Source organism: Hydra vulgaris, chromosome 03 (assembly GCF_038396675.1).
Source record: "Hydra vulgaris chromosome 03, alternate assembly HydraT2T_AEP".
NCBI classification, from domain to species: domain Eukaryota; kingdom Metazoa; phylum Cnidaria; class Hydrozoa; order Anthoathecata; family Hydridae; genus Hydra; species Hydra vulgaris.
The window spans coordinates 31,986,348-32,012,428 of NC_088922.1; the positions used below are offsets into that span (position 1 = coordinate 31,986,348).

Sequence of the window (26,081 nt, forward strand, 5' to 3'; positions counted from 1 at the left end):
ACATTATCGTCATACAACATTAAGCTTAATAATGTTGCAAACATTATTAAGCTTAATGTTTTATGATGATAATGTTTTTAATTAATTTTAATTTTTATAATGTTTATTATTTAATTTTATTATATGGGTGTCACTGCTGTTTCCATTTAATTAAATTTCTAATTATTTTGAGTGAACATTAAAAATTTGCAAAAAGAAATTTTAGTCTTCTAAAATCCTATTTGCAAATTGTTTTAAATTTTTATAAAATTTTTTAAAATTTCAAATTTCAAATTCAAGATTATTTGAACAAGAGAATTTTAGAAGACTAAATTTCTCTTGTTCAAATAGATTTCTTTTTAAAATGAATTCCTAATAAATATCTTGATATCACTATAAATAAAATAAAAATATGAAAAAGAAATTGTATTCCCTTTTCCATAATCTGTTCAAAATTTCTTCTTAATACAATTTTTAGTTTTAACAATAAATATGGTATAAATAAAAACTTTGCAAATGCTAACTTTTGCAAGTAAATTTTGAGCGTATTAAGTATATTTATTAGTTAAGTTTAGAATTTAAATTTATGGTTGTTTTGATTTGCAATATAGGAAAAATTAGTGGGTTGTACTTATCCATTAAATACATTCAGGGACCGTTTTGGACAGCTATACAAATATTTTTTTTTTTTGTTTAAAAAAACGACGGTATTCAACAATATTTCCGTTAAATTTTTCTGCGACGGGGGTACCGCTGCCCAAGTTTTTTTCCTAGAATAGTCCCTGACATCACACTAAATTTAACTTCAAAATAGATGTTGGAAATTATTGACTTCCATAATAAATAAATTTATTTGCAACAATGCAAATGATCCCAGTCTAAACATGGCTCAGATAAGTGGCACTTGTGAATTTTTGTGCTTTTACACTTACAAGATTCTCATCTCGCCTTGCTCATCTCATGTGCCTTGCGGTCTCCGAATTCACCCTATGGTGTTTTAAGTGCTTTGCTTGCACTTTTTCACAGGTAAAAACCCACTGGTCTTGATAAAAATACAAAATTACATCCACGAAAAGTTTAAGTATTTACTTTTTTTAATAAATAGGAAAGCTTGGGAAGACATCAATTGTTGAATAACTATGAAGTTTTATATAATGGCACAGCTAAATATGGTATCAATCAATATTCAGATTGGTCTCTTGAAGAGTTCAAAAATTGTAATTTTTTGTTTTGTTTCTATTGTTACGTTTTACTTTTAACTTTTTTTGTTATTTGTTAAATGCAAATGCAGTTTTTGTTTTATTTTATAATGAAATTAGAGAGCAGATATTTTTTCGAATTTTACAGAAAAAATATATAAAAATTATTTAATACTATTTTATAAATATTACAGATGTACAATTGTATAGTATTATTTCTGATTTATTTGCGTTTAAAAAAATACGAAATAAAAAAAGGTAATACAGGTAATATTAAAATTACTCTTATGTAAAACCAAAATTAAAAAAAAACAACTAGTTAAAATAGTGTGCAATGGTGATGAAAATTGTACTTTTTTAAATTTGATTTGAACAAAAACAAAGTGGGCGAGTAAACAATATAATCAGGTAGAGAATTCCTTATCTTGATAATTTTTTCACAATAGAAAAATCTTTGTGTATTATTTTTACATTTAATCATTTAATATGTGAATTAAGTTTTATATATATATATATATATATATAAAACTTAATTCACATATTATATATATATATATATATATATATATATATATATATATATATATATATATATATATATATATATATATATATATATATATATATATTAGGGTGTCCCAAAAAACAACATTTTTGAAAAATATATGCAGAGACCCCCTTAATGTGTTCTATCTAATACAAAAACACTAGATTTAAAATTTTTTTAGATAAAAAGTATTTTAAGGGGTCCCTCAAGACCCTCGAATATTTAATGGGTCCCTAATATTTTCAAAAAAAAAGTTTTTTAAAAGTATGTCAACCTGGTACTCAAATGAAGCAAAATTATATAAAAATTTCAAAAATAATATTTAATTTGGAAAAATTTTAACTTATTTATTAAAATTGTCATAAAATTACATAAAAAATGCATTTTTTTGTTTTTTGTTAAAAAATGTAATTTTTCATAAAATAAAACCAAAAATAACAATTCTATATTTGAAATCTATATTATTTTTGAAATTTTTATATAATTTCGCTTCATTTGAGTACCAGGTTGATATATTTTTGAAAATTTTTTTTTTTGAAAATATTAGGTATCCATTAAATATTCGAGATTCTTGAGGGACCCATTAAAATATTTTTATGGGGTCCCTCAAGACTCTCAAATATTTAATCTTTAAAAACACTAGATTTAAAATATTCAAAAAAATTTTAAATCTAGTGTTTTTGTATTAGATAGAACACATTAAGGGGGTATCTGCATATATTTTTCAAAAATGTTGTTTTTTGGGACACCCTAATATATATATATGTATATATATATATATATATATATATATATATATATATATATATATATATATATATATATATATATATATATATATATATATATATATATATATATATATTAGGGTGTCCCAAAAAAAAAAAAAAATTTTTTTTTCCTTTAGTTTTGTGTGTAGTTTTGTCCATTAAAAGTGAAAATAAGAAGATTATTGGAAAATTATGAAGTTTCCCCCCCCCCCTTCTTTTAAAGATTTTATGTGTACCTGTCATTAACCTCAAAAATGTTTGTTTTGCTGACCTGGCAGATTATGGAAAAAGTTATAGAGAAATTATCACAGTTTTGTAAATTTACTTTACTATTTTATGTGAAAATATGGCTTATGTGCACAAGCACAGTCGATGCCCCATTTAATGACTTGGAATTCTGCAAAGAAATGCTTATTTATAAAAAAATTGACAATGATGTTGCTGTTGCTGCCCTGGAAACATTTAATCAGCATCTTTGATATTTAACCGAAGAAATATCCCCTCTTTCATTATTTTCTGATAAGATATCTGATTGTGATAAAACTAAAATTGGTGAAACAATTCTGAAAAATATAAAAGAAAACTGTGAACATGATATAGGCTTTGGTTGGCAAAGTCCCCAACCACCATCCAAAAAAGTCAAAAATAAAAATTTTTCGATTTTTTTTTTTTTTTACTTTTAGTAGATAAAAATACATATGAAACTGATTGAAAATCTAAAAATAGTTAAAAACTAAAAAAATTTATGTCATTTAGGGACACCCAAATATATATAAAAATTATTTGAACATAATGAATCTGAATATTTAGTCTTTTGAACATAATGAATCTGAATATTTAGTCTTTTGAACATATTATCTTCTTTTGGAAATGAGTAAAACTAAAACATAATAAAAATGAAAAGTTCTATTAATGGTGGTAGCAAATAAAAGCTGCTTAAAAACAAGTTCTTTTAAGAAGATACTTAAAAGTTAAGTTAAAGCAAGGACATTTTTATTTAAAAACATTTTATCATCAAGTTATATTTTAACAATGACTATCATTTAGATCGTCTTACTAGAGATCTGGGAATGTTTTCTGATTTTTCTACTCAAAAGATTTATTTGAACAATGAAAATGAAATTTGTTCCATTCAAAAGAAAGCATATCCTAATTCAAAAGATTGGTAAGGAAATAAATAAAAAATTCTTTAAAAAAAAAAGTAAAATAAAACGTCTAAGAAAGTTTCATTTTTATAAAAGCTTTTTTTAAAAACCCTAAATTATGATAAATTTAGAAATAGAATATAAAAATCTGCAAATGATTATAAATATTTCAGAGGTGTATGAATAAATATTTTATATTTTTATATTTTTTCAGAGTTGTATGAATAAATATTTTATATTTTTGAGTTGTTCAATAATAAGAATTTTTACTAATTTAGTTTAATATAGTATAAGTATATATAGTATAATAATATAGTATATTAATAGTTAAGATTAAATTTTTTATTTTTTAATTTTTTTTTAATTTTTTTAATTTTTATTTCATTCTTTTTAGTTTTTAAAAACTTTGAATCTTAAGTTATAAACTTTAAATATTATACTTCAAGTGAAATAAGTAACTCATAAAAAATAAATATTGTTCATTGTTTAACTACTCCAACTATTTCAGGTGAAGTAAATAATTCATAAAAATTAAATATGGACAATTTTCCCTTAGTAAAAAAAAAAGTTTTTAAAGTGGATTACCCACATAAATTTGCCCAAGGTTATTGCACAGATAATCATCATAGATCAGATACCCCTTTCGTTTTTATGATTGACAAAGATTTTTTCTATGAGACAAAGGTGCAATATGACTTCTTGTCCCACTAACAATGTTTGCTATTGAAAATCTATTAACAGTAATCAAAATTTTTTTTATTATGCAGTATTTGACCTGTTGTCGAACTTTGTAAACAAGCAACAAATCTTTTCACAGTGCCATCTTTTTTATCACATGTTGGTTTGTCATGGTTTGTTGCAAAAAAATCCAGATGCAATGAACAGAAAAATCTTCAGCATGGTGACATAAATTGTTAAAATGTTTGCAGTTTTTATTATGTCCTGTACACAGAAAAATAATCAATCTTTATAATTATGCAACAAAAATTTATTTGATATGATTAATGGTTTGATGCATTGTCCAATCCAACATCATTGTTAGTCTAACATCATTATCCAATCCAACATCATAGTCTTCTGAAATTGCGCAAGAAGAAGATGACTCCAATTTCTTTTTAATATGGTAAATCATAGTTGGATAAAAGGAGCACTACCTGCTTCAATGGTAAATCTGTATTTCATCTTGTACTAAAAATATGTCTCTGCAAAATTTGCCAAGATAGTTGTCTCATTAAGAATAATTATCTCCTTGAGATCATTTTAATTGCTTGGATATGATTTGGTGATAAATGAACAAGGATTAAATTTATCAAGCTTTTTACACAAAAAATGCTTCATTGTTAGTTATAGTTCATAATTATTTCTTATTGTTTGCTTCAAAGGTCAGTTCTACCCATTGTTGCCCACTGTTTAAAAGCAACTGTTAACTTCATTTTGATTACTTTCATCACTTTTATATTACTCTTCATAATTATTATTTTGTGTAAGATAGTGTTGCATGTAATTTATGGCAACTTGCATGCTAGGACAACTGTTGCATTGGTTCATCTGCTGCAGACATGATGTTAATTTATGTCTGCATTGTGGACAAAGTATTCTATCTAGTACTAAAAATTTTATTTTATTGTATAGGACTTTGCTGTGCACAAGTTGTTTTACAAAGGCTGTCAGTAAAATAAAATTAACTCTTTAAATATCTATACAAATATTAATAAAGCTATCATAAGATAAAATTTGTCTGTTGTTTAATCTATTTAATTTAAAATAATTTTTTTAAACTTGTAACATTCTCCAACATTTATTGGCAAATTTTAAACTAATTTTAGTTTAATGTCTCTAGGAATAAATGAAAGTATAACCCAAAGTAACAAAACAATTTGTCTTGCTTATTTTAAAATCAAAAAAGGATCATCAAAAATTTTGAATTAAGTAATTTTTATTCCATCTTCAGAATTTAGCAACTTAATTTTTTTTATTTTTATATTTTAGCAACAAAATATTTAGGTAACTTTTTTTTTTCGTTTTCTTTAGATAGAGTTTAAAATTTATCATAAAATTTTTTTGCTATAAATAATAATATAGGGTTTAAAATTAAAATAACTGCTACAAAATCTATAATGGAGAATGTCGTGAGTCCAGATAGGGAGTTTTTAACCTTAGGTTTAAAATGTCATATCTTCATCATGCCCCAAGAGGCCTAAACCATATTTTACATTGAGATAGATCAACTTTCATTTGAAAAAAAATTTGAATCCAAGGAAGTTAGGCAACTCTGGGAGTTTATGAAAGTGCGACCTATAGTAATGGAACATAAAAATTGTCTTAAAACTTTAAATTGATCGTCACCACATCCTTGAAAGTACTGTGCTTAACATGTTTCTCTGTGCAATGATCTTGTTTGCCAAGGTTAGTATTTCAGAGTTAAAATTCTAGAGGTTTAATGACGCATCAAAAAAAAAAAAAAAAAAAAGAGTAGAGACCTTGTCTGTAGTCAAGGAGGGGATTTTGAGTTACTAGCTTTTAAGTCTTTTTTGAAAGCATCAAATCACATGGTTGGCGTTTATATGAGTCATCCTCGCCAATTTAAAAATAAACAACATTTTTTTGTTAACATTATTATTATTTGAACATTTTTATATTATTTTAAAAGCAGTTATTGAAGTGTATTTTTTAATATTATTTTAAAAGCAATTATTGAAGTATATTTTTTTAAATCAGGATTGGAATGTCAACAAAGATTAAAGATCAGAAAAATGTAATTTTTTTACTACTAATTTTTATACTAATAATTTTTTTATATTGGTGATTATAGTAAAAAGTGCATTATAAAGGTTATTGTGTAAAATACTATTTTTTAATTTTTAATATTGCTTTATTAAAGTTATTCATTGTATTTATGGAGTGTGTTAAAACCAGTTTTGCTTATGCTTAATGGTGTCTGGTATTACAGGTTTTGTGGGGATTTACATGACCCTTAAAGTCTTTGATATAACCTTTTGTGATACAACAAAAAAGTGCAAGGTTTTTTATATTCCATTAAATTGTCAAAGTTACTTTTTGAATTTTAATTATCTTAATTTTAAAGTGTTTCAGGGAGATTGTTATTATTCTTAGTTAGCTTAGTAACAATTAAATGAAGTGTTTTTAAAATCATGATTGCTTTTTTATTTATGTTATTAACAATTCATTTAAATTGTTTGATACTTGTATTACTGAATATTGGTTGAGTAAATCTTCCTTATTGTGAAAATCAACTTAAGTACTTAGTTTTTACTTTTCTTTAATATTGTTTTTTCAAAAAAAAAAAATCTTCTTTTTTTTTTTGTAACATTTTGTTAATTGTCATCATATTGGTATAATAATGCAGGTTTGATAATGCCTCCTGGTGGTAAAGTAACATTCTGTTAAAAGGCTAACATTTTAGGAAGGCGGAGGCTATTGGCAGTGGCCTCGTTAAAAATGTTTGGAATCAAAATAATTTGGTTTCTGCCTCCAGTGGCTTGAACCTCTCAATTTGCGTTCACAGTCAGAGTTTTTTATTAGAGACAAAAAATTTTGAAGATCAACGGTAGTAAGGAGGCAGAAGCCATTGGTAGCTGCCTCCAGAAGAAATTTAGGAGGTAAAGTGATTTGGGCGCCCTGTCCAGTAGCTTCTGCCTCCCAACTGACTGTGGCTGTGAAATCGGAAGCGGAATTTTTGCCTCCCACCAGCGGAAGTAATGAAAAACATTTTCATTGTTTTTAAGTTAACAATTTAAATATTAATTAAAAGTATAAAATGTTTAAATATTAATTAAAAGCAAATATTAAAAGTTTGATATCAAAGTTGCGTTTTATATGATTTCATGCAAAACAAATAATTATTTTAAAAAATTTTAATTTTTCTTCTAAAATTATCGAATAAATTAGTAGTTTAATATTCAAAATAAAAGTTAAAAATGTTACTTTCAAGCCATTGGCAAAAAAAATCATTTAAAAAAAAAAATAATATTGAGTTGTCACAATCTATAAAATGTTTAAAAGTATTGAATTAATACTTTGAAATTTTTAAAAGTTTAATATGTTAAAAACGTTTAAAAATTTTAAACTTTTAAAAGTTTAAACATTTAAAATGTTTAAAAGTTCAAAAAGATTTAAATTGAGTTAAAACATTTTAAAAGGTTCAAATTGAGTATTTAAACATTAAAATTGTTTCAGCGGCATTTCTTTTTGTAAGTTTCCAACCTATAAAATGCCATCAAGCATTATTTGTATATATACCGTCAATTGATATATGTTTACTTCACTGCGCCTATCCCTATTTATTTCATTCAGTCAATGTACACTATACTAATACACTTGGACTACAACTTGTTGTGTTGAAGTTGTATGTTTTAGCGGATATTTTTCATCATTGCACTGTTTGTCAAAGTGTGGAAAGACCATACAAAAGATTTCTCAAATTAAAAAAAAATATAAAAACAATAAATAAGTATAATTTTTAATACATAATTATAGGAAAAATGGTCATGCTACCTCATAATGTAGGCTTTGTGACATCTAAGGAGCTACACCATCTTTAATTTAGAATCGCTTCTGATTGATTTTAATTAATGGAAAATTTTTTGCAGTCATTCTAAATATCGAGGAAATACACTCATCAAAAGTCATTTTTATTGTTCACTTTTTTTTAAATTCTAACCGTCTTGTTTATAAAGATCCCCCCATTTATTTGGCAGGTGAGAGTATTAAGTTTTTTTTTTTTTTAACTGAATAGCTGTCATCAGACTTTCATCAGACTTAAAAAAATGCTAATTTAAGAGCCATTTTTTAACATAAACCATTTTAAAAACCATTTAAAAGATAATCCAAAGATGGTGTCAATAAAAATGATTATGTATTAAATTTTCATTAAAAGTAGTCTCTAACGTTGTCCAATAGCTTATGAAGCAACTGTTTTCCCTGTTTAAAAGAGCTGCAGATTCTTTATTTTTTGAAATGTTTAATATTCTGACTCTCCCGTTTATCAAGATTCCCCTGGTTTATAGATCTTATAATTTCTGACCACTCTGTTTAATTTGCAGGTGAGAGTATAAATTTATTTGTTATATTTCAAGCTGAACAGCTTAGACTTTCATCAGAACTAACAGAATACTAATATAAAACCCACTATTAATTATCAATTAAGATTAGTATAAAATCTTATGCAATTATAGTTGTATGTAGTTGAGAATATGATACGATTTGTTAACAGTATATCAAAATATTTAAAGTATAATCATTTCCAAAAAAAAAAAGTTTTTAGTCAACGCTTTTAAGTATTTAAAAAATCTGTTTTGTGATCAGGTTGTATTTTGTAAATACTATTGAGTCAATAGTATTCACAAAATACAATTTTACATGGGGAGTAATACAATAGGAATTGTAATACCAGTTATTGGTTTACCGGTAAATACCTAAATTTGGTTCAAGTTTTTAACTGGTAAATTTTTGTTGTTTACTAGTAAATCAAGCTTTTTGCTATGTCAGAATTGTTTTAATTCCTAATTGCTAAATATTTTTATCTAATAAAGAACGTACTCTAAATATTGAATAAATTATTTATTTTCTTGTCAATAAATTAAAAATTAAAAATATAAGTGTAAATCATTCTTTTGTTTGAACTTATTGCTTGAGTAAACTTAACCACTCTAATTAAACAACATTTGAAATATCAATTCTGTTGTAAGAAATTTTATTAAAAAAAAAAGTTAAACATTAAAATATATTAATTTTATTAATTCTTAATGATTGTTCTAAAGATGTTGTAGTTTTCAATAGAAAGGTGGATGCTACTAGAAATATGGATAAAGGTGGATGCTACTAGAAGCTTGAACATTTTGCAGCTAAAAATTTATTTATTTTTATTTAATTTATATTCTCATATTTAATCAAAGATGAAAAAAGGTGCGACCTTACAAAATGACCTTAAGTGGAACACACATTTCCAAAATATCCATCAGAAATGTTGCGCTGGAATGTCTGCTATCCATCGCCTCATTTGGTATCCTTTAATATGGAAAACTTACTAAACTAGAGTATCATTTTTACAATGTTTAAAAAAATACTCAGATCCAAGATCAGTAGCAAAGTGACATACAGATTAACACATAATGCAGAATATTTATTGAAAATATTTAAACCAATTGGATAAGTTGCAAAGAGATCAAACAAAAATGTGACACTGTTGAAATTCTTAAGAGCTGATTTCATTTTTATCAACTAAAAAAAAAAAATATTGGAAATAAGATATCTTAGACTGTCAGTGATGCTTATTTCCATTGCAAACACACTAGATCCCAGATATTTTGGATCTAATCTTTCTGAAAATGAAAATGAAGCTGCAATGACATTCACAGATAAAGAAATTAAGAACTTGGTACCAATAATATTCTAGCTGAAAGCCAAATCTGCTCCATTCGATAAAGGCTATTTGTATAGTAAATCTGATTTAAAAATGTAAAAAAATTAACCAATAGAATGGTTAAAACCTCTAAAATCTTTGGACTGCAACATAATAGAATACAATAGAATGTTAATAGAATACATAATACATAATAGAATACAATAGAATGCAACATAATAGAATACAATAGAATGGTTAAAACCTCTAAAATCTTTGGACTGCAACATAATCATGGATATTGAATTTTTATTAGAGGCACCAGCTTCTAGTGCTAATTGAGAGAATTTTGCTAATTGAGAGAATTTTTTCGACTTTTGGGCTTGTTCATTAAATAATGATGTATTGGTTGATAAATTAAAGCAGTAATGTTAATAGAAAATATAATTTACTCAAGTAAAACAACTAATGCTTTTTTTTATTGAAAAAGTTGACTAAACAAGGCTTATTTAAAAAAGGAGTTTAAACCAAAAAAAACATGTTTTTTTTTTTTGCAACTCTGAGGAAAATGTGCATTGAGCAAAAACAACTTCATAACTTGATGAAGCAAAAACTACTTAATAACAATGAACTACACAAAATAAACTTGATGAAATAAGATTGAAACAAAAACAACTTAATAACATTTTACAAAAAGAATTACAAAAAGAAAATTTTCCAAAAAAGAAGTAAAAACAAAATATAAGTACATTTTATTTAATAACAGTGCAAACAATTATAATCTAACCACTTGGCATCTTTTTCTGCACAATTCACATGTGCCCACTGCTGACAGCTTAAACACTATCATCTTTTTTCTTGTTGCATTTTTTTTTAAAGGTTGGCTGGTAAAAATCTGGCTCATTTTAGACCCTTTGATTTTTGTTTTTTTGCTGCTTTCTGTACCTGTTCCAAGACTTTTTAAACTGGTGTATCAGTTAATATAGCAGAATTTTGTTTCCGATTTCTGGGCTTATTTAAAGAATTTTTTCTAGGTTGAGCTTTTTCAAAAAGCCTCACTTTTTCAGAAGATGGTATAAATGAAGGGTTTGGACTAGTACCTGGTGTGCTGTTTAAATCTGGAAAATTTCTTTTCTTAGATATTGATTCGTTTGAATTAAATTTATTGAGATTTTTTTGTTTACAATCCACAGCTGAAACTTTGTTACTAGGTGTTTATTTACAATCCATCGCTAAAACTTCAAGTCTAAGCCTTTTTTTTGTGATGCTAAATCCGCAGATGACACTTAAGTTCTAGGGTCTGGTCTATCTGTTAAATATGATGGAAAAAAATCACTTTCTGAAAAATATCTCTGCTAAATGGATAAATACCTGTTGCTTGGAAACCACTAATTATGTTCCTTGTTGTTATAGTATTAGGAAGTGCTGTTGTTATAGCATTAGGAAGTTGTTGCACTGTTGTGATTCCAGTTTCATCAATGTTCCAAATATCTAAAGCAGTTAGTTTTAACCTTGTCAAAACATTAACTTTAAGTTTTCAAAAAATAAGTTAACATTACGTTGATTAAAACTTGTGTACTGAGCTAAACTTTTTGTTTGAGGAGAGCGAATAGAAAGCTTTGAATGTCTTTTCAAGAACTCGGAGAACCAATCACTACCAGCAGTTTAAAGTTTTGTCTATGAGTGGGGAATTTTTCTGCTGCATGCAACAGCATATATTTATACGCAAACCGTTGAACTTCTTTAGGAGAAAAACTAAAGTAAATGTCACTTGATTTCATTTTTCAGCCAAACTTCCTGCTCAGGTTCAAATACCTAAAGAAATATAAAATGTGTATTACCATTAGATATTACAAATCGTAATAGGTATCTGTCCTAGTCTCTAAAAAAAGTCTTTCAAATTTTTAAATATACCATAGCAATGTTTTATATTGAAGTGTCATATTAAATGTTTAAATAAGTTTTAGTACTAAATTATATTTAAAACAGTTAGAGAAAATAGAAATACCTAAAATCTTTTTACATAGCCCAACTTGTGCCAAGGTTTTTTATCTAATTTAGGCGATAGTAAATCTTTCCCTGTAGCTGTGTTATCAGGCTTATGCTCTGTGTTAGGCTTATATACTGTTGCAATAACATCAAACTCAGGTATGTTATTATTGTTAGAATTTGAAGGAATCACTTAGCATTCAAGTTCAGCTTCAAATTGAACCAAAGATGTAGATAGCGACCTTTTAGATATGTAATACCTTCCTAGAGTTTTATGTGGTATGTTAAACTCTCTACTAACTGCTCTAATTGATCTTTTATATTTTGTTACTTGTATCACTGTCAAATAACATTGTTTCCTCTGACAGTTTTCTATGTTGTGATTTGCTAATATAGTTTTGTACCATTATTAGGTAGATCGAAATAAACAATGCAAAAACCAAAAGTATATTACTATATTATAATATTTTATATTTATTTATTGTTTTTCATTCATTTATATACCTGCATACATATATATTTACAAAGTTACATTTTACATTTTTATTTTTATGTAAACATTTATGTATCATATTTTTTTAAATTTACATATATAAATTATATTATAAGTTAAATAATTGATATAATAGTAATATATAAATATATATAATATTTAAGTTTGGATATATGTAAATCTAAGTTAGAATTGCATTTATCCAAATTTAAATATTATGTATACAAGTAATATTTTCTTATTATCACCATATAAAATCATCATAAAATTAACAAAACAAATGTCAATTTTTTGGCTGACTACTCGTAAATCAACTTCTTTATATATAAATGCTATCATAAGTATAGCTCAAGCCTGCCAAAATTTTGGTTTTCTAGGTTTAATCTCCCAACTAAATGAACATGTCTAGGTCTCATGTCAGGTCTAGCGTATGATCGTTATATTGGTAGTGAAATAGTTAAAAATAAAAAGCATAAGTTATTCTTATCTAAATGTGTTGTTAACAAAAATTTATGAAAAACGCTTGACTTAAAAACAGAAAGAAACTTTAACAAAAAAAAACCTGAAAAAATGAAACTAAACAAAACAAAGCTTAAAAATATGTGAAAGTTTCATCAAAAGCTAATTAGAACTAAAAGTTAGAATTAGAACTAAAATTAATTAGAACTAAAAGAAAATTTTACCAAATTATGTTAAATTATGTTAACAATTACGTTTAGAATAACTAGAAATATGCAGTTAAAGCTTAAATTAATTTATTCGAAAAATATGACAGTTGCTGCATTTTATAATATTTGTAAAATACAGCAATAATTATTATGTAAATAATTGTATATTATGTTATTAGTGTTACTTTTATTTGTTTTTAATTGTTATGTTATTAGCGTTACTTTAATTATTATTATTTTATTTTTCAACAATTTACTTTGTTTTATTTTTTTTTTAGTGTGGGAGTTGCTGGTATGTATTTAAGATAGCATTTCTTTTGTATCCAACTAGAGACTTAAAGAACTATTTAAAAATACTTTGTTGCATAAAGAAATTTATTTCAAAACAAATTAAAAACATACATTAAAACAAATTAAAAACATACAGGACAACAAATTAAAAACATATATCACAACAAATTAAAAATATACATCAAAACAAATTAAAAATATACCGAACAACAAATTAAAATCTTTAAACACAATTATCCAAAAACATAAATCCCAATAAAAGAGTCTTTTAAATAGTATATGACAATAAACCAAATAATGTAACTTATAAAATAAATTTGATTAAAATTATGTACATCATTTCTATTGTAACAACTTAAAAAGTAATCATACATATATAGAGGTGTATGCGTACATATATAGCTTTTTTTTAGGGCTTTTGTTGCAAGTGAGCAAGTGGAAACATATCTTGCAATAGCTGGTCAGCCAATTGTTGAATTAAGTCCTCAAGAGTTAATATCTTGTTCACCATCTATGGGCTGCCATGGTGGAAATACTTGTACTGCACTAAGTTGGATGAAGCAGGTTTTTATAAGAGTTTCTTTGTAAAAATCATAAATATATATATATATATATATAATATATAAATATATATGTTTATTTATAATGATAACATTTATATAATATATAATGCATAATATATACTATAAAGATATAAATAATAAAGCATTCTTGTTAAAATACTTTTTTATTATTTAAAATGTTTTTAGACCCGCTCGTGTTTAAAAACAGAAAAAGAATACCCTTATGAAGAAAAAGTATCAAAATGTCTTTATTCTAATTGGTATTTTACTTAATACAAGTTATTTAATTTAGCACAAGTTAATTCAAGTTGTTTAATTTAATACAAGTTAATTCAAGTTTTTTTTTTTTTTTAAATTCACCATCCCAAGGCCATGAAGACCACTACAGTTTTTAACTAACATGTTTCTTCTCCACTCTTGTTTAACATAAATATACCAAGACTAAACTTAATAGACTATCTGATCTTAAATAATATTAAAAGCTGTGTAAATATATAATATATAATTTATTATATATAAATGTATAATAAATATAAAATAACTGTAAACATGTAAATGAACGGTTTTAACTAATAAATTAAATTAATATTAGATTTTAAAACTAAATAAAATAATAAAAAGATTTACTCGCTAAAATTTCGAGTGAAAAGCGTGAGAACAACAGATATTTAAAAAGTAATTCTTATTAGTTTTAAATGAATAGCTATGCTTGAATAAATTTGAAAAAAAAACAAAAAATGTTTTTAAAAAAATTTAATAAATTTATTTTAAAATAAAACTTGTCAAACTTGAAAAAAACAAGCAATTACAATAAATTATGAACTTATAATGAACGAATGTTTTTACATATTTTTTATATATATTTATTTTTGCATGCTGACACTTAAAGAGATTTAGATCAGCAATTGTCATAAAGCATGGATTGGTCAAATTTTGTGTCGGCATTGCCAAATGCGAACCTTAATTTTGCAGACTGCACGTGGGGTCATGGTGATTTTTATAGTGACACCTGGTTACACTTTAATTCTGAAAAATTAAAAGTTGTTTAGTTTAATACAAGTTATTTAACACAAGAGTTTTTTAAAATTTTATTCACCTCTCTAAGGTCCGGAGGCCACTACTGTCAAGGAGGCTACATTTTTGTGGTTACAACCCTCTCTTAACTCTTTAACTCTAAAACAAGAACTTTGACAAACAAGGCCACTGCCCAGAGAAACAAATTAAGTGTGGTACTATTATGAACAATGTGGGGATTGAACTAGGAACTTCTTGCTTATGAAGGGAGTGCTCAACTATGCACGAATTCCGCACGAATATAATAAAAATAAAAATAAAAAGAAAATTTATTTAATAAAAATAAAACTTTTACACTTGTTTGCATGTTTTTTTTATAAACAAAATGTTTTGTAATAGTTAATAATAAAATTAAAAAAAATAATAACAATAAAAGTTGTAAATAATTTTATCTAAGATGAGTTATTTAAATCATAGTGCTACTACTCAGTAAGGCTGTCGAAAATCATGAAAATGCTTGTCTGGGTACCTGTTGAATGGTTGAACAAAAACTAGTTAAAAAAACAATACTTTATGAAAAAGTTGTTCTTTTAAACAGTAAAAACTTTTTATTCAATTATGTAATTTATTTAAAGTTGTTCTTTTTTACTTATAGACGAGTTGCAAATGTTTACAATTTAAGCCCATGCGCTGTAGTTGGTAGGCAAAAATATAAAATAAACAAGAGGACTACTTAATAAAGTTTCATGTCTTCTTACTTAAATTCTCTTCTTACTTCAATTCTCTTCTTACTTCAATTCTTTTGCTAATCCTGACAAAGAGTTTTATTTGAAGAAGTTGACATTAGAAAATAATGTTTTACTTCCAGATCCTTATGGTATTGAAGAGAAATTTTGGAAAAACAATGTTAGTCTGTTTCCTGAAGTCAGTTATGGTGATATATACACATATTTAGTAGAATCACAAAGTTTATATAGCGAGAAAGTATGAAAGCATATAAATCCCTTGAGGCTTTTAACTATTTTGTCTGTGGACATGTGCAAGATGTTTTTTATGTTGATTTAAATAAAGAGTCTGAGTTTTGTGCTTTAAAAACAAAGGTAAAAAATTTTAGTGAAATCTAAAGTATAACTAAGATATATGACTACAATAAATTTTAAACCAAATTAATGTTGTTATTTTAGGTCTTACCAAGTCAAAGACAAAAGAAAAAAACAGCAATCTATGTTGTTTGGATTTATGTTCATAAATCCAAAGGATATATTTTAAATGGAAACAGCAGTTGTGTTGCTGGGTATGTTTACTTAAGCAATTAAGGTTGATTTTTTTAGTAACATAAAATGGGTATGTTAACTTTAACAATTAAAGTTAACATACTCATAAAGTTTGGTTTTTTTAACAACATAAAATTTTATTAAGATCATTAAGGATTATATTATGATTATATTATATTAGAATTATATTAATTAAAATAATTTATAATGATTAATTAGAAATAGTAATTAATATAATGAAAATAATTAATATAATGAAAAGTTTTTAATAGCTTATGTTTTAGATTTGGATCAGCTTGCAGTCATATTGCAGTTCTACTTTTTAAAGTTGAAGCCTGTATAAAACTTGAAATCAATAAAACTGCTTATACAAGTTTACAATGTGAATGGAATCGATCTAAAAAGCATGTTAGTCCCATAGCATTAGCAAACATAAATTTTAGCTTCCGAAAAAAAAAATATTGCCCCTACATAATTAAGTATCTAAGAATGTTAATGAAAAAATTCCTTTTTTTTTTCTTTTTCTGCTGTTCCCAATGGAATTCGGTAAAAACTTAAACAATCTCTTTTTTTTTTCCTACTTGAGCAATCAAAAGCACAACAAGATATAGCAGGGTTTGTGATGAAGAAAATCGCCAAGTGTGTTATATCACGCTCATAAAATTATAATATGTTGTTATCGAGCGCAATTATGCGTGCTCAGGGTCAGGGCGGTAAGAGTGATCTTGAAATTTGAAAATTGCGGAAGACTGTGTTTATAAAAAACTTTCTATTCTATTCTATTTCTATTGTTATACGACTTTCATTTGTCAATGTTTGAAGTAGTATCTACAACAGCGCATTTATATTACTTCAACAATGTAGTTTTTTATATTTCCCAACTTCTTGTTTTTTATTTGCGCCAGATCGCTATTTTTTTAAACTAGTAATGGTAAAAAAAAACGCAACCAAACAAAAACGCAAGTGCCTAATAAGTTCTTATAATAGTGTTGAAAAATAAAATCGTGGCTAAAATTGTTTGCTTTTGTTGTTTTGATATGTATTTAAAATGCTGTTAACTTAATATTTACAATTAACAGTTTTTATAATTCTTGATATTTTTTTAATAGTTAATTGTTTTCATAAATTAATTAATAATTATTATTATATTTTTTTATAATTTCTTATTTAAATAACGCTTTTTTTTATCGTCAAAAAATTAATAGATTATAAAACAAGAATAATATTTAAAATTCTTCTTCAAAACTATTACTTGTAAGTTAAATAACAGATTTTCCCCTCAACTGTTGTCAGTGGTCTTTCTTCTTTTTCATTTTTGAAACTGAATGCTTATTCGTCAATCATATCTTCATCAGCACTGTCTATTTCATTGTTGTCATTGAGAACTTGATATGAAATTAATGATGTTGTTGTCGTATAGTCATCTGGGTCATCATCAACCTGAAGTAATCGTCTCTTATTCAAATAAATATCTTTTGCTCACTTTTCTATGAGGATTATTTATTTTTTTGACCAGCTTCCATGGTTTCCTAATATCACATTGCTATCATTTAGCGTATCGTGACTCATGGATAAGCGTTGATCTATCTAAATATACAGCTATAGATTGATTTTTTAATATTTAAAAATGTAGGTATTTTTTATGATAAATGTAAATCTTTTAAAACTATTTGAATGATTGCTTTTATACAAATAATACTTTCAACAACAATTGCGTTTTTAATTAAATTTTTTTAATATTATTAAAGTTAATAAAACTAATAATCAAATAAAGATACAGGACGACACAAACATACATATATACTAGGGTGTTTCATATTTTATCGATTTCTGCAATTAAACTTGCACATTAATTTATAAAATGACTATATATATTTAGATGTAGTTAAGCAAAAAAAAATTTTCTTTTTTGTTAATTTTAGAGTCCCAGCCAACCTAATTTTGGTCCATATTTGTTGGGTGTTTTATATGCTTGACGGAAACCTTGAAATTTATTCTATAATTTTTTTTATTCTTGTAAATGGTATATATTGGATTGAATATTATTTAAAGAAAAGGAACATGTTGTAAAAATGAAGAAATTAATCTTTACAATCTTCAGAAATTGGTGAAAAAGTAAGGTTTTTTCTGAAAAAAATGCATTTATTATTCGGTGGCATATGGAAAAATATTTTCCAAATAAGCTGTTTACATACACAAAACAATCTGTAACTTGGATAGTTTTATATTATATTGTCAAATGAGGTCTTAAAAAAACTCTTTGGACGACAGGGTAACCACATTTTGACACTAACCTTATTGACCCCTACTTAATAAACATTAGACCGCAATAAATTTAAAATCCGGAAATTTGGTCAGAAAACTTTAAAAGTCTAAAAATAACAACTACTCCAACAATCTGTTAAAAAATTAACAACTACTTTCCAATGCTAAAACAAAGAAAAAAAAAAAAACTTAAAACTGCATTTGGAATACTAATAACAAGTAGTCTTCTAAAATATTTAGAATAGTTTAATTATCATTCAAAATGGCTAAAGTTACAAGACTTAAAGCTAGGGCATATTTATTTGAAGAAAAAAACCTGATAGAAAGTTTAACTCAAATAATTTTTGTAACAAATAAAAAATTGATTTTTAACTTTCAATTTAAAAGATCTAGAGATAAGTTATCTCCGTCAAAAAGTTCATTGGTTGTACTGTTGAACCCAGTAAAATCACAAAATGCTCTGATCTTATACATTGCCCTGACGACTGTATTCTATTTGCAGTGAAAAAACCTTGCTTAGACAAAGTTTATAAAAATGGATTACTCACTGTCAAATCTCTAAGGTAGGAATTTTAATTTCTGCACTTGTGAAGCAACGCATTTATTGTGGTGTTGTCTTATGACCTTGGGGAACAAAGACAAAGGTATAACTTGAAAAATAAAGAAAAGAAACAGTTAACATATTTTTATATTAAACAATTATCTCAAGTAGGTGAAAGTCTAATCGGCGCTGAGTTGACTCAGAAAGGCGTTGTGTAAGATATTTTTCCATTTTAGAAAGGCAATACTTTATTCTGTTGAGCAATTTTTCAAGATTATCAGCTTTCCAGGGTAAAAAAGCAGGTAAAAAATCAAAAAGAGATAGATTTGCAATCTTGGTAAATATAAAGCTGCTTGGCATTTCAGCAATTGATTGTGGTACTAGACAAGTTCAATACAATGCTGTTTGTATTTTGATACCACTGCTACAAATACAGGAAGATTTTCTGTTACCAATTTCAGGTTTAGTCAAGAACAAAGCTTTATTTTACTATAGGTGGCTTGCAGGAGACATATTTATGAATTACATCTCAAACAAAAACAATGAAAAACTTACCGCTGTAAAAACTAAATCTCCAGAAAATGTAATGTTCAAACGGTTCCAAATAAACATTAAAAGTAGCATTGGTTCTTCAAAGTTTAACATGTCAATCTAATGCTAACACTTTCTTAGAAATTGCCAAACTCAAAACTGTAACATTTTGTGAGAAGGTTCTTAATAAAAAAAAATTTTCTTCGTAGGAGATTACAAAAAGCTAATGAAACTGACTCTTATGTATTTATGCCCTGAAAGAGTTTTTTAAATTCACACTCCAGGGTGTGTGTCTCATGCACATTTATGTCCAAGGCTATCTATTATCTAAAGATTCAGATATTGAGTTTGTAGCTTTCTTATGAATTGACAAATAATAATAAAAAAAAGAAGTGCAGACAATGGCCGAATTTATTTCAATCTTTTATTCCGTCTGGTTTTTTAAAACTTCTTTACCATATGCTGCGCCATTCCAATATCTAAAAGCCTGTTGGCAAATGACAAAATATAGAGAATACGTAAAACAATATGTTCAGCATTTTGAAACAATATTAAATGGAATTGATGCCACGATGGTTTCAATGGAATCACATTCATGGTACCTTGATGAAACCTCGGTTCCACTTACTCTTTTAGATCAAGAAATTTCTTTTGCAGAGAGTTGTTGCAAAAATGCTCTTCTTAAAACCAGTTCCTGAACTGTTCAGGCATTCAGAAAAATTAAATTTGTTAAAAGCTCTTAATTTTAGGCTAGAAAAACCACTAAGTAGTACACAATTAGTGATGAAAAACTTTTGGTTCATATTTAGTTTATTAAACCTGACTAAACTGAATGATAAACTTTGGTTAAACAGCCTGGCAACAATTTGGGTGTACGTTGACCAGTTTAAAACTTTTTTTGTCGCTAAACTTGCAGAGGGTAACAAAGTTTTTGAAAGATCTAAAGTTGTATCAGGCTTTGTAAACAATTTTCACAATGAAGACGATTGTCAGGAAGATTGTTGTGAAGCAAAGACTAAGGAAGATTAACAATTAGCATATGAAGCAATTGCAATTTAAATAAAATAATTTTAAAAAAATACCATTTGTTTGATGACAAAATATTGAATTGTAAATATAATTTTTTAATACTTAGTAATTCTTAAGCATTTCAATTGGTTTTTTTTTATTTAAAAAAAAAAAAAAATTATACAACAATACTATGTGAATCATTTAAAGTTGAAGATCTTCCTTATACATCCAAATCTTGAGGCAAAAAATAACAACAATACTCCCAACCACATTGCATTAAGTTCTCTAAATTTATTTATCTTAAAAAGAATAAAAATAAATGAAAAATTATTATTAATCTCTTTATCAAGTTCAATTAATACTTAATTTGATAGTCATAGTTCAATGTCCAAAGATCAAAAATTGGGGCAAGGCCCTGCCCCAAAATATTTTATTTTTTTATGTTATGTTATTTTAAGGCTAATGAAATGTTATTTTAAGGCTAATAATTTCAAAAATTTTGAAAATAATAACCTTAAAACTTGGATATTGTGTGTATGCGAGGGGTGGGGAGGGGGAGGGGCCTCAACCTCCAATATCAATATTGTAGTTTTGGCTCTGCCTATACAAAAAAAAGGTGTTTATTACTTGGTGACATTTTTCATGTCACCAAGTAATAAACACCTTTTTTTTGGAGCAAAAATCTTACTTTTTCATCAATTTTTGAAGATTCTGCAGAATTATTTCTTTTTTGCCTTAATCATATCTAAATATTAGTCAATTTATAAATCAAGATGCAAGTTCAATTTCAAAAATCGATAAAGTATGAAACACCCTAATATATACACAGTGAATTATAAGTGGATGAACACTGCGCCAGAGGTTCAATCAAAACAAAAGATACAAATATATAAATTGACTTGCAGATAAACCAGTACCATGCCAGAGGTCCATAAAGAACCCAAATACACAAATATATTGACTGATGGGTGAACCAGCACCGTGCCAGAGATCAAGACAGAACACAAACACACAGATATATAAAGTGACTTTGGAGTGATCCAGCACCGTGGCATAGGTCCAGATAGAACACAAATACACAGATATAAAAAGTGACTTAAAAGTTATTAATTAAAAAGCCTAATTACTAATGATCATCAGCTTCATAATTTATTTTTACTTTTTTAGTTTAACCATAAAAGTTTGCTATCAATTAATTTGATGCAATAAAAACTTGCTATTATTTTGCAACATACAAAATTAAATCACTTAGAATGTAATTACATAATTTATAATACTTATTATAGTATACTAAACCAATGGACTTAGTAAAATATAAAGTTATAAAATGTATACTTAGTCTGGATACTTATCATTATAGACTGCTGTTAGTAATTATTAATTGTAAATGTAATTTATTTTCTTTATGATAAGTTTTTTTTTTTGTTAAGAGTTCTTTTCTTTTTTTAATCGAGTTTTTTTCTTGTAATTATTTACGGTCAGTAAATTTACTCGTTTTTTTTAGTTAAGTTTTTTTTGTAATTATCTATCATCAGTGAATTTACTATTTTTTTTTTAGTTGAGCTTTTTTTGTAATTATTTATCGTCAGTCAATTTACTCTTTTTTTTTAGTTGAGTTTTTTTTTGTAATTATCTATTATCAGTCAGTTTACTCTCTTTTTTTTGTTGAGTTTTTTTTTTTTTGTAATTGTCTACTGTCAGTCAATTAACTCTTTTTGTGTGCATTTTTGAAATGTTCTCAAATGTTACCAACTTGTCGCAACTAAATTATATGCGTGGTTAGTTATAGAGTGCAATTGCACTCACTTACAATCAAGCCTGTGTACATTGGAAAAATATTATTTTTTATTTTATTTATTTGAATTTCATGGTATGTTTTGCTATACAATGCTCTTATATCTGAAGATATCGATGGCTTAATATAGGAACAGCCACAAATTGTCATAAAGCATAGCGTAGTGTCTTTTATTGATCAACATTATTGCGTACTAAAATACTATTCAAGTATTTAGTTGATGGTGACTAGATTTGAGCTTGTATTGCACAACAGTCTTGCTTTTAACATTTTGTTTAATGCTCTAACTAAATGAGCTATCCACATTAAACCACATATCCAGCCACAATAATAATAGTTAGGAGGAGTAATAAGCATCTGAGACAGAAGTTTTCTGAATGTTATATTGAGTGTTTTCAGAAATTCTGATAGTGGTAAAAAATTTAAATAATTTATAACAACTAAATCTTCAAGACTTCTATCACATACCAAATTAATAATGTTAAATTTTTATATTACGATTAATGATTTTAAACTTTAAAAATGAAAAAAATGAATTTTAAACTTATCAAATGACGGTTACCCGTTATTTAGTAATCCTACCCAAGCAGTAACCAACGGATGGTGCTTGTCGACAGCCTTACAAAACTAAATTTAATTTAATATTTAAATTTAAAAATTTTTTTTTTTTTTTGTTGCTAAATAATGAAAATAAACATATAAAGGATTTTTTGTATTTTTGTTATAAAATTAATGAAGTTTTTATATATATTAGCACTTGAAAGTTTTTATATATATATATATTTTTTTTTTAAACATCTTCGCTTCCAACAAGGCTGCAAGCAGCCACTAATTAAAGTTGGAAGTTACTGTAAGAGAAAAGATGAAGATTGTAGAGCAAGATAACGATTGACAGATGATTTAAAAGATTGCAAATTATATGAATCAGGAAAGCAAGATAAAGGAAACGAATTCCAAAGAACTGATGTTCGAGGAAAAAAACTAGACAAATAAGCGTTTTTGGAGCACTTAGGAACATTCACAGAAAAAGGATGACTTAATTGAATGACGAGTAACACGAAAATGAATTTTAGTAGATGGCACAAGAGACGCTAGCTCTTTCGAGCAGTGCCCATTATAGTATTTGTAGAAAAGAGAAAGAGAAGCAACATTACGACGATGTGATAATGGTTGAAGGTTGGCTGCAAGAGCAGGTCCAACTATGTTTACAATGCGTTTTTGCACCTTGTCTAAAAGAGAAAGGGCATCATTAGAAGATCCGCCCCAGATATGGCAACAGTATTCCATACAAGGCTGGATTTGAGATTTATAGAGGTAGAGAATAGAATCCAGAGTAAGAAAGTGGCGAGCTCGATAAAGAGATGCAACCTTAGCAGATGCTAATTTTGCAACCGATTTGATATATGGTTTCCAAGAAAGATTGGAAGTAAGAGTTAATCCTAGAAGATGAAGAGTAGGTGACTCATCGAGTACATCACCGTTCATAAATATAGGAAGATCTAAATTATTGCGATAACGATTGGCTGAAAAAAATTGAGTTTTATCTGAATTAAAGTTCACCAGCCACTGTGAGCCCCATGCTGTAGCAGAAGTGAGATCCTTTTCAAGCTCAAATGCCCCCTCCAGGCAATCAGAGGGTGTTGGTTTCTTATCACGACAAGAATAAATGGTAGTATCATCAGCAAACAATGCCACCTTAGATGTGAGAATATCTGGAAGATCGTTAATGTAAATTAAAAAGAGTATAGGGCCAAGGATAGAACCTTGAGGAACCCCTGAAGTTACAGAATAAGAAGAAGAGTGTTGTCCATCGAGGACAACTTTTATGCTACGATTGGAAAGGAAGGATTCAATGATCTTAAAGATGTTGCCGGATACACCATAAGAAGAAAGCTTATGGAGAAGACCAGCATGCCAAACTTTATCAAACGCTTTTGAAATGTCAAGAGCGATGGCCTTAACCTCTCCACCTTCATCTAATGCACGATAAAACCTGTCAGTTATTACTGTTAGCAAATCAGCTGTAGAACGAGAAGATCGAAATCCATATTGATGGTCAGAAAGTAAGTTATTAGATTCAAGATGAGAAATTAAGTGTTTGTTAATTAAAGATTCAAAAACCTTGCTTATGATAGGAAGAAGACTTATGGAACGGTAGTTTAAACGAATCAGATCGATATATATTAGCGCATAAGGGTTTTACTTAACTATGCTTTAAGATAAACTTTGTTTTTTGATTTTTTTAATCTTCAATTAAAGTGAATTTAAATTCACTTTATCGGTGTATTTTTTTTCCTGTTGTTGTTATGTTCTTTTTTATGTCATAGAACTTCCTTTCTTTTTGCTTTTTATCAAATTTTGAAAAACATTTTTATTTAAATTTTTAGCACAACTTCAGATGCTAGAATATATGCTGTCTGTGGCTGTCAAAGGTTTTTGTTTTTCTTCAAAGTTTTTTTTTCTGGATTTTTATTTATTTTAATTTTTAAACTTAAGTTTTATATTAAAATTTTCTGTTAATTTTTCTGAACAAATATATATTTTAATTGTTTACAAGATTAGCCATAACATGGCTCACATTAGTATAAAATATATGTTTCACATTAGTATAAAATATATGTTTCACAAAATTTAAAAATTAGCAAAAATTAAAACTATTAAAGCAGCTTTCATTTGAATGAATCTGTTTTTTTTGCCACTTATAGAAAAAAATATTATTTTAAATTAAACTGGTATATTCTAAAAACTGCGCCTGCCTATAATAATAACATTTCCAAAATATGTATAATATGTTTACAAGAAAAATTTGAAATTATTACTCATTTAGATCAAGTAAATTTACTGAATAAAAAATCTGAATTAATTTCTAAATGCAGTCATGAAAATAAGTTTCTTTTAAAAAATTATAAAAACAAATGAACAATAAAATATATGATTTCATTATTTATTTGAGCTACTTTTTTTGTTGTTTGTGGTATTAAATTCCATTATTACTGATTTATTTTAATTTATTTCTGCTGAAACTTGAAGCTCTTATAACAATTGAGTGAACTTTTCTTTTTAGTTTTGTTGGTAATGAAGAAAATATGATTCGTGTATTATCACAGAAAGGTCCTTTATCAGTTAATGTTGATGCTGTATCATGGCAAGATTATATAGGTTAGAATTTGTTCTGTTTTAGATTAAACAAGAATTAATGATTAGCTTAAAGAAATGTATTGAAATATAATTTAGATGTAAAAATTGCATAAAAACATTTGAATTATTTAATATGGGTTTTCTATCATCAAAAGCCAAACGATAAATAAAAAAAGGAAAAAAAAAAAAATAGTTTTTTATTCAAGTTTAAAAAAAGATACTATAAACTTTTTAATTTTTTAAGGTTAAATTTTTAAGTTAAATTTGATTTATAGATTTAACATAAAATTTTGGAAAATATATATAAGATCTATAATCTTTGAAGTAAATTAAAAGTATATAATATTTTAGAATTTTCAGTTTTATTTGTTGCGATGTAGTGTTATTTGCAATTTGCAGTAGTGATGTAGTGTTATTTGCAATCTTTATTGCAGTATTTGGTAGTGATGTAGTGTTATTTGCAATCTTTATTGCAGTATATGGTAGTGATGTAGTGTAATTTGCAAT

General features: G+C 26.2%; 1 protein-coding gene across 1 annotated transcript in view; it reads left to right on the forward strand.

The window, feature by feature from the left end:
* LOC136078093 (cathepsin O-like) overlaps positions 1 to 26,081 on the forward strand; it is a 64,075-nt gene that overhangs the window by 9,276 nt on the left and 28,718 nt on the right. Inside the window, exons 2-9 of the mRNA XM_065792930.1 lie at positions 1,085 to 1,196; positions 3,543 to 3,660; positions 6,359 to 6,395; positions 13,430 to 13,443; positions 13,856 to 14,006; positions 14,192 to 14,265; positions 24,824 to 24,868; positions 25,501 to 25,595. Of these exons, the coding sequence (XP_065649002.1) occupies positions 1,085 to 1,196; positions 3,543 to 3,660; positions 6,359 to 6,395; positions 13,430 to 13,443; positions 13,856 to 14,006; positions 14,192 to 14,265; positions 24,824 to 24,868; positions 25,501 to 25,595 (646 nt within the window). The remainder of the gene's footprint in view (positions 1 to 1,084; positions 1,197 to 3,542; positions 3,661 to 6,358; positions 6,396 to 13,429; positions 13,444 to 13,855; positions 14,007 to 14,191; positions 14,266 to 24,823; positions 24,869 to 25,500; positions 25,596 to 26,081) is intronic.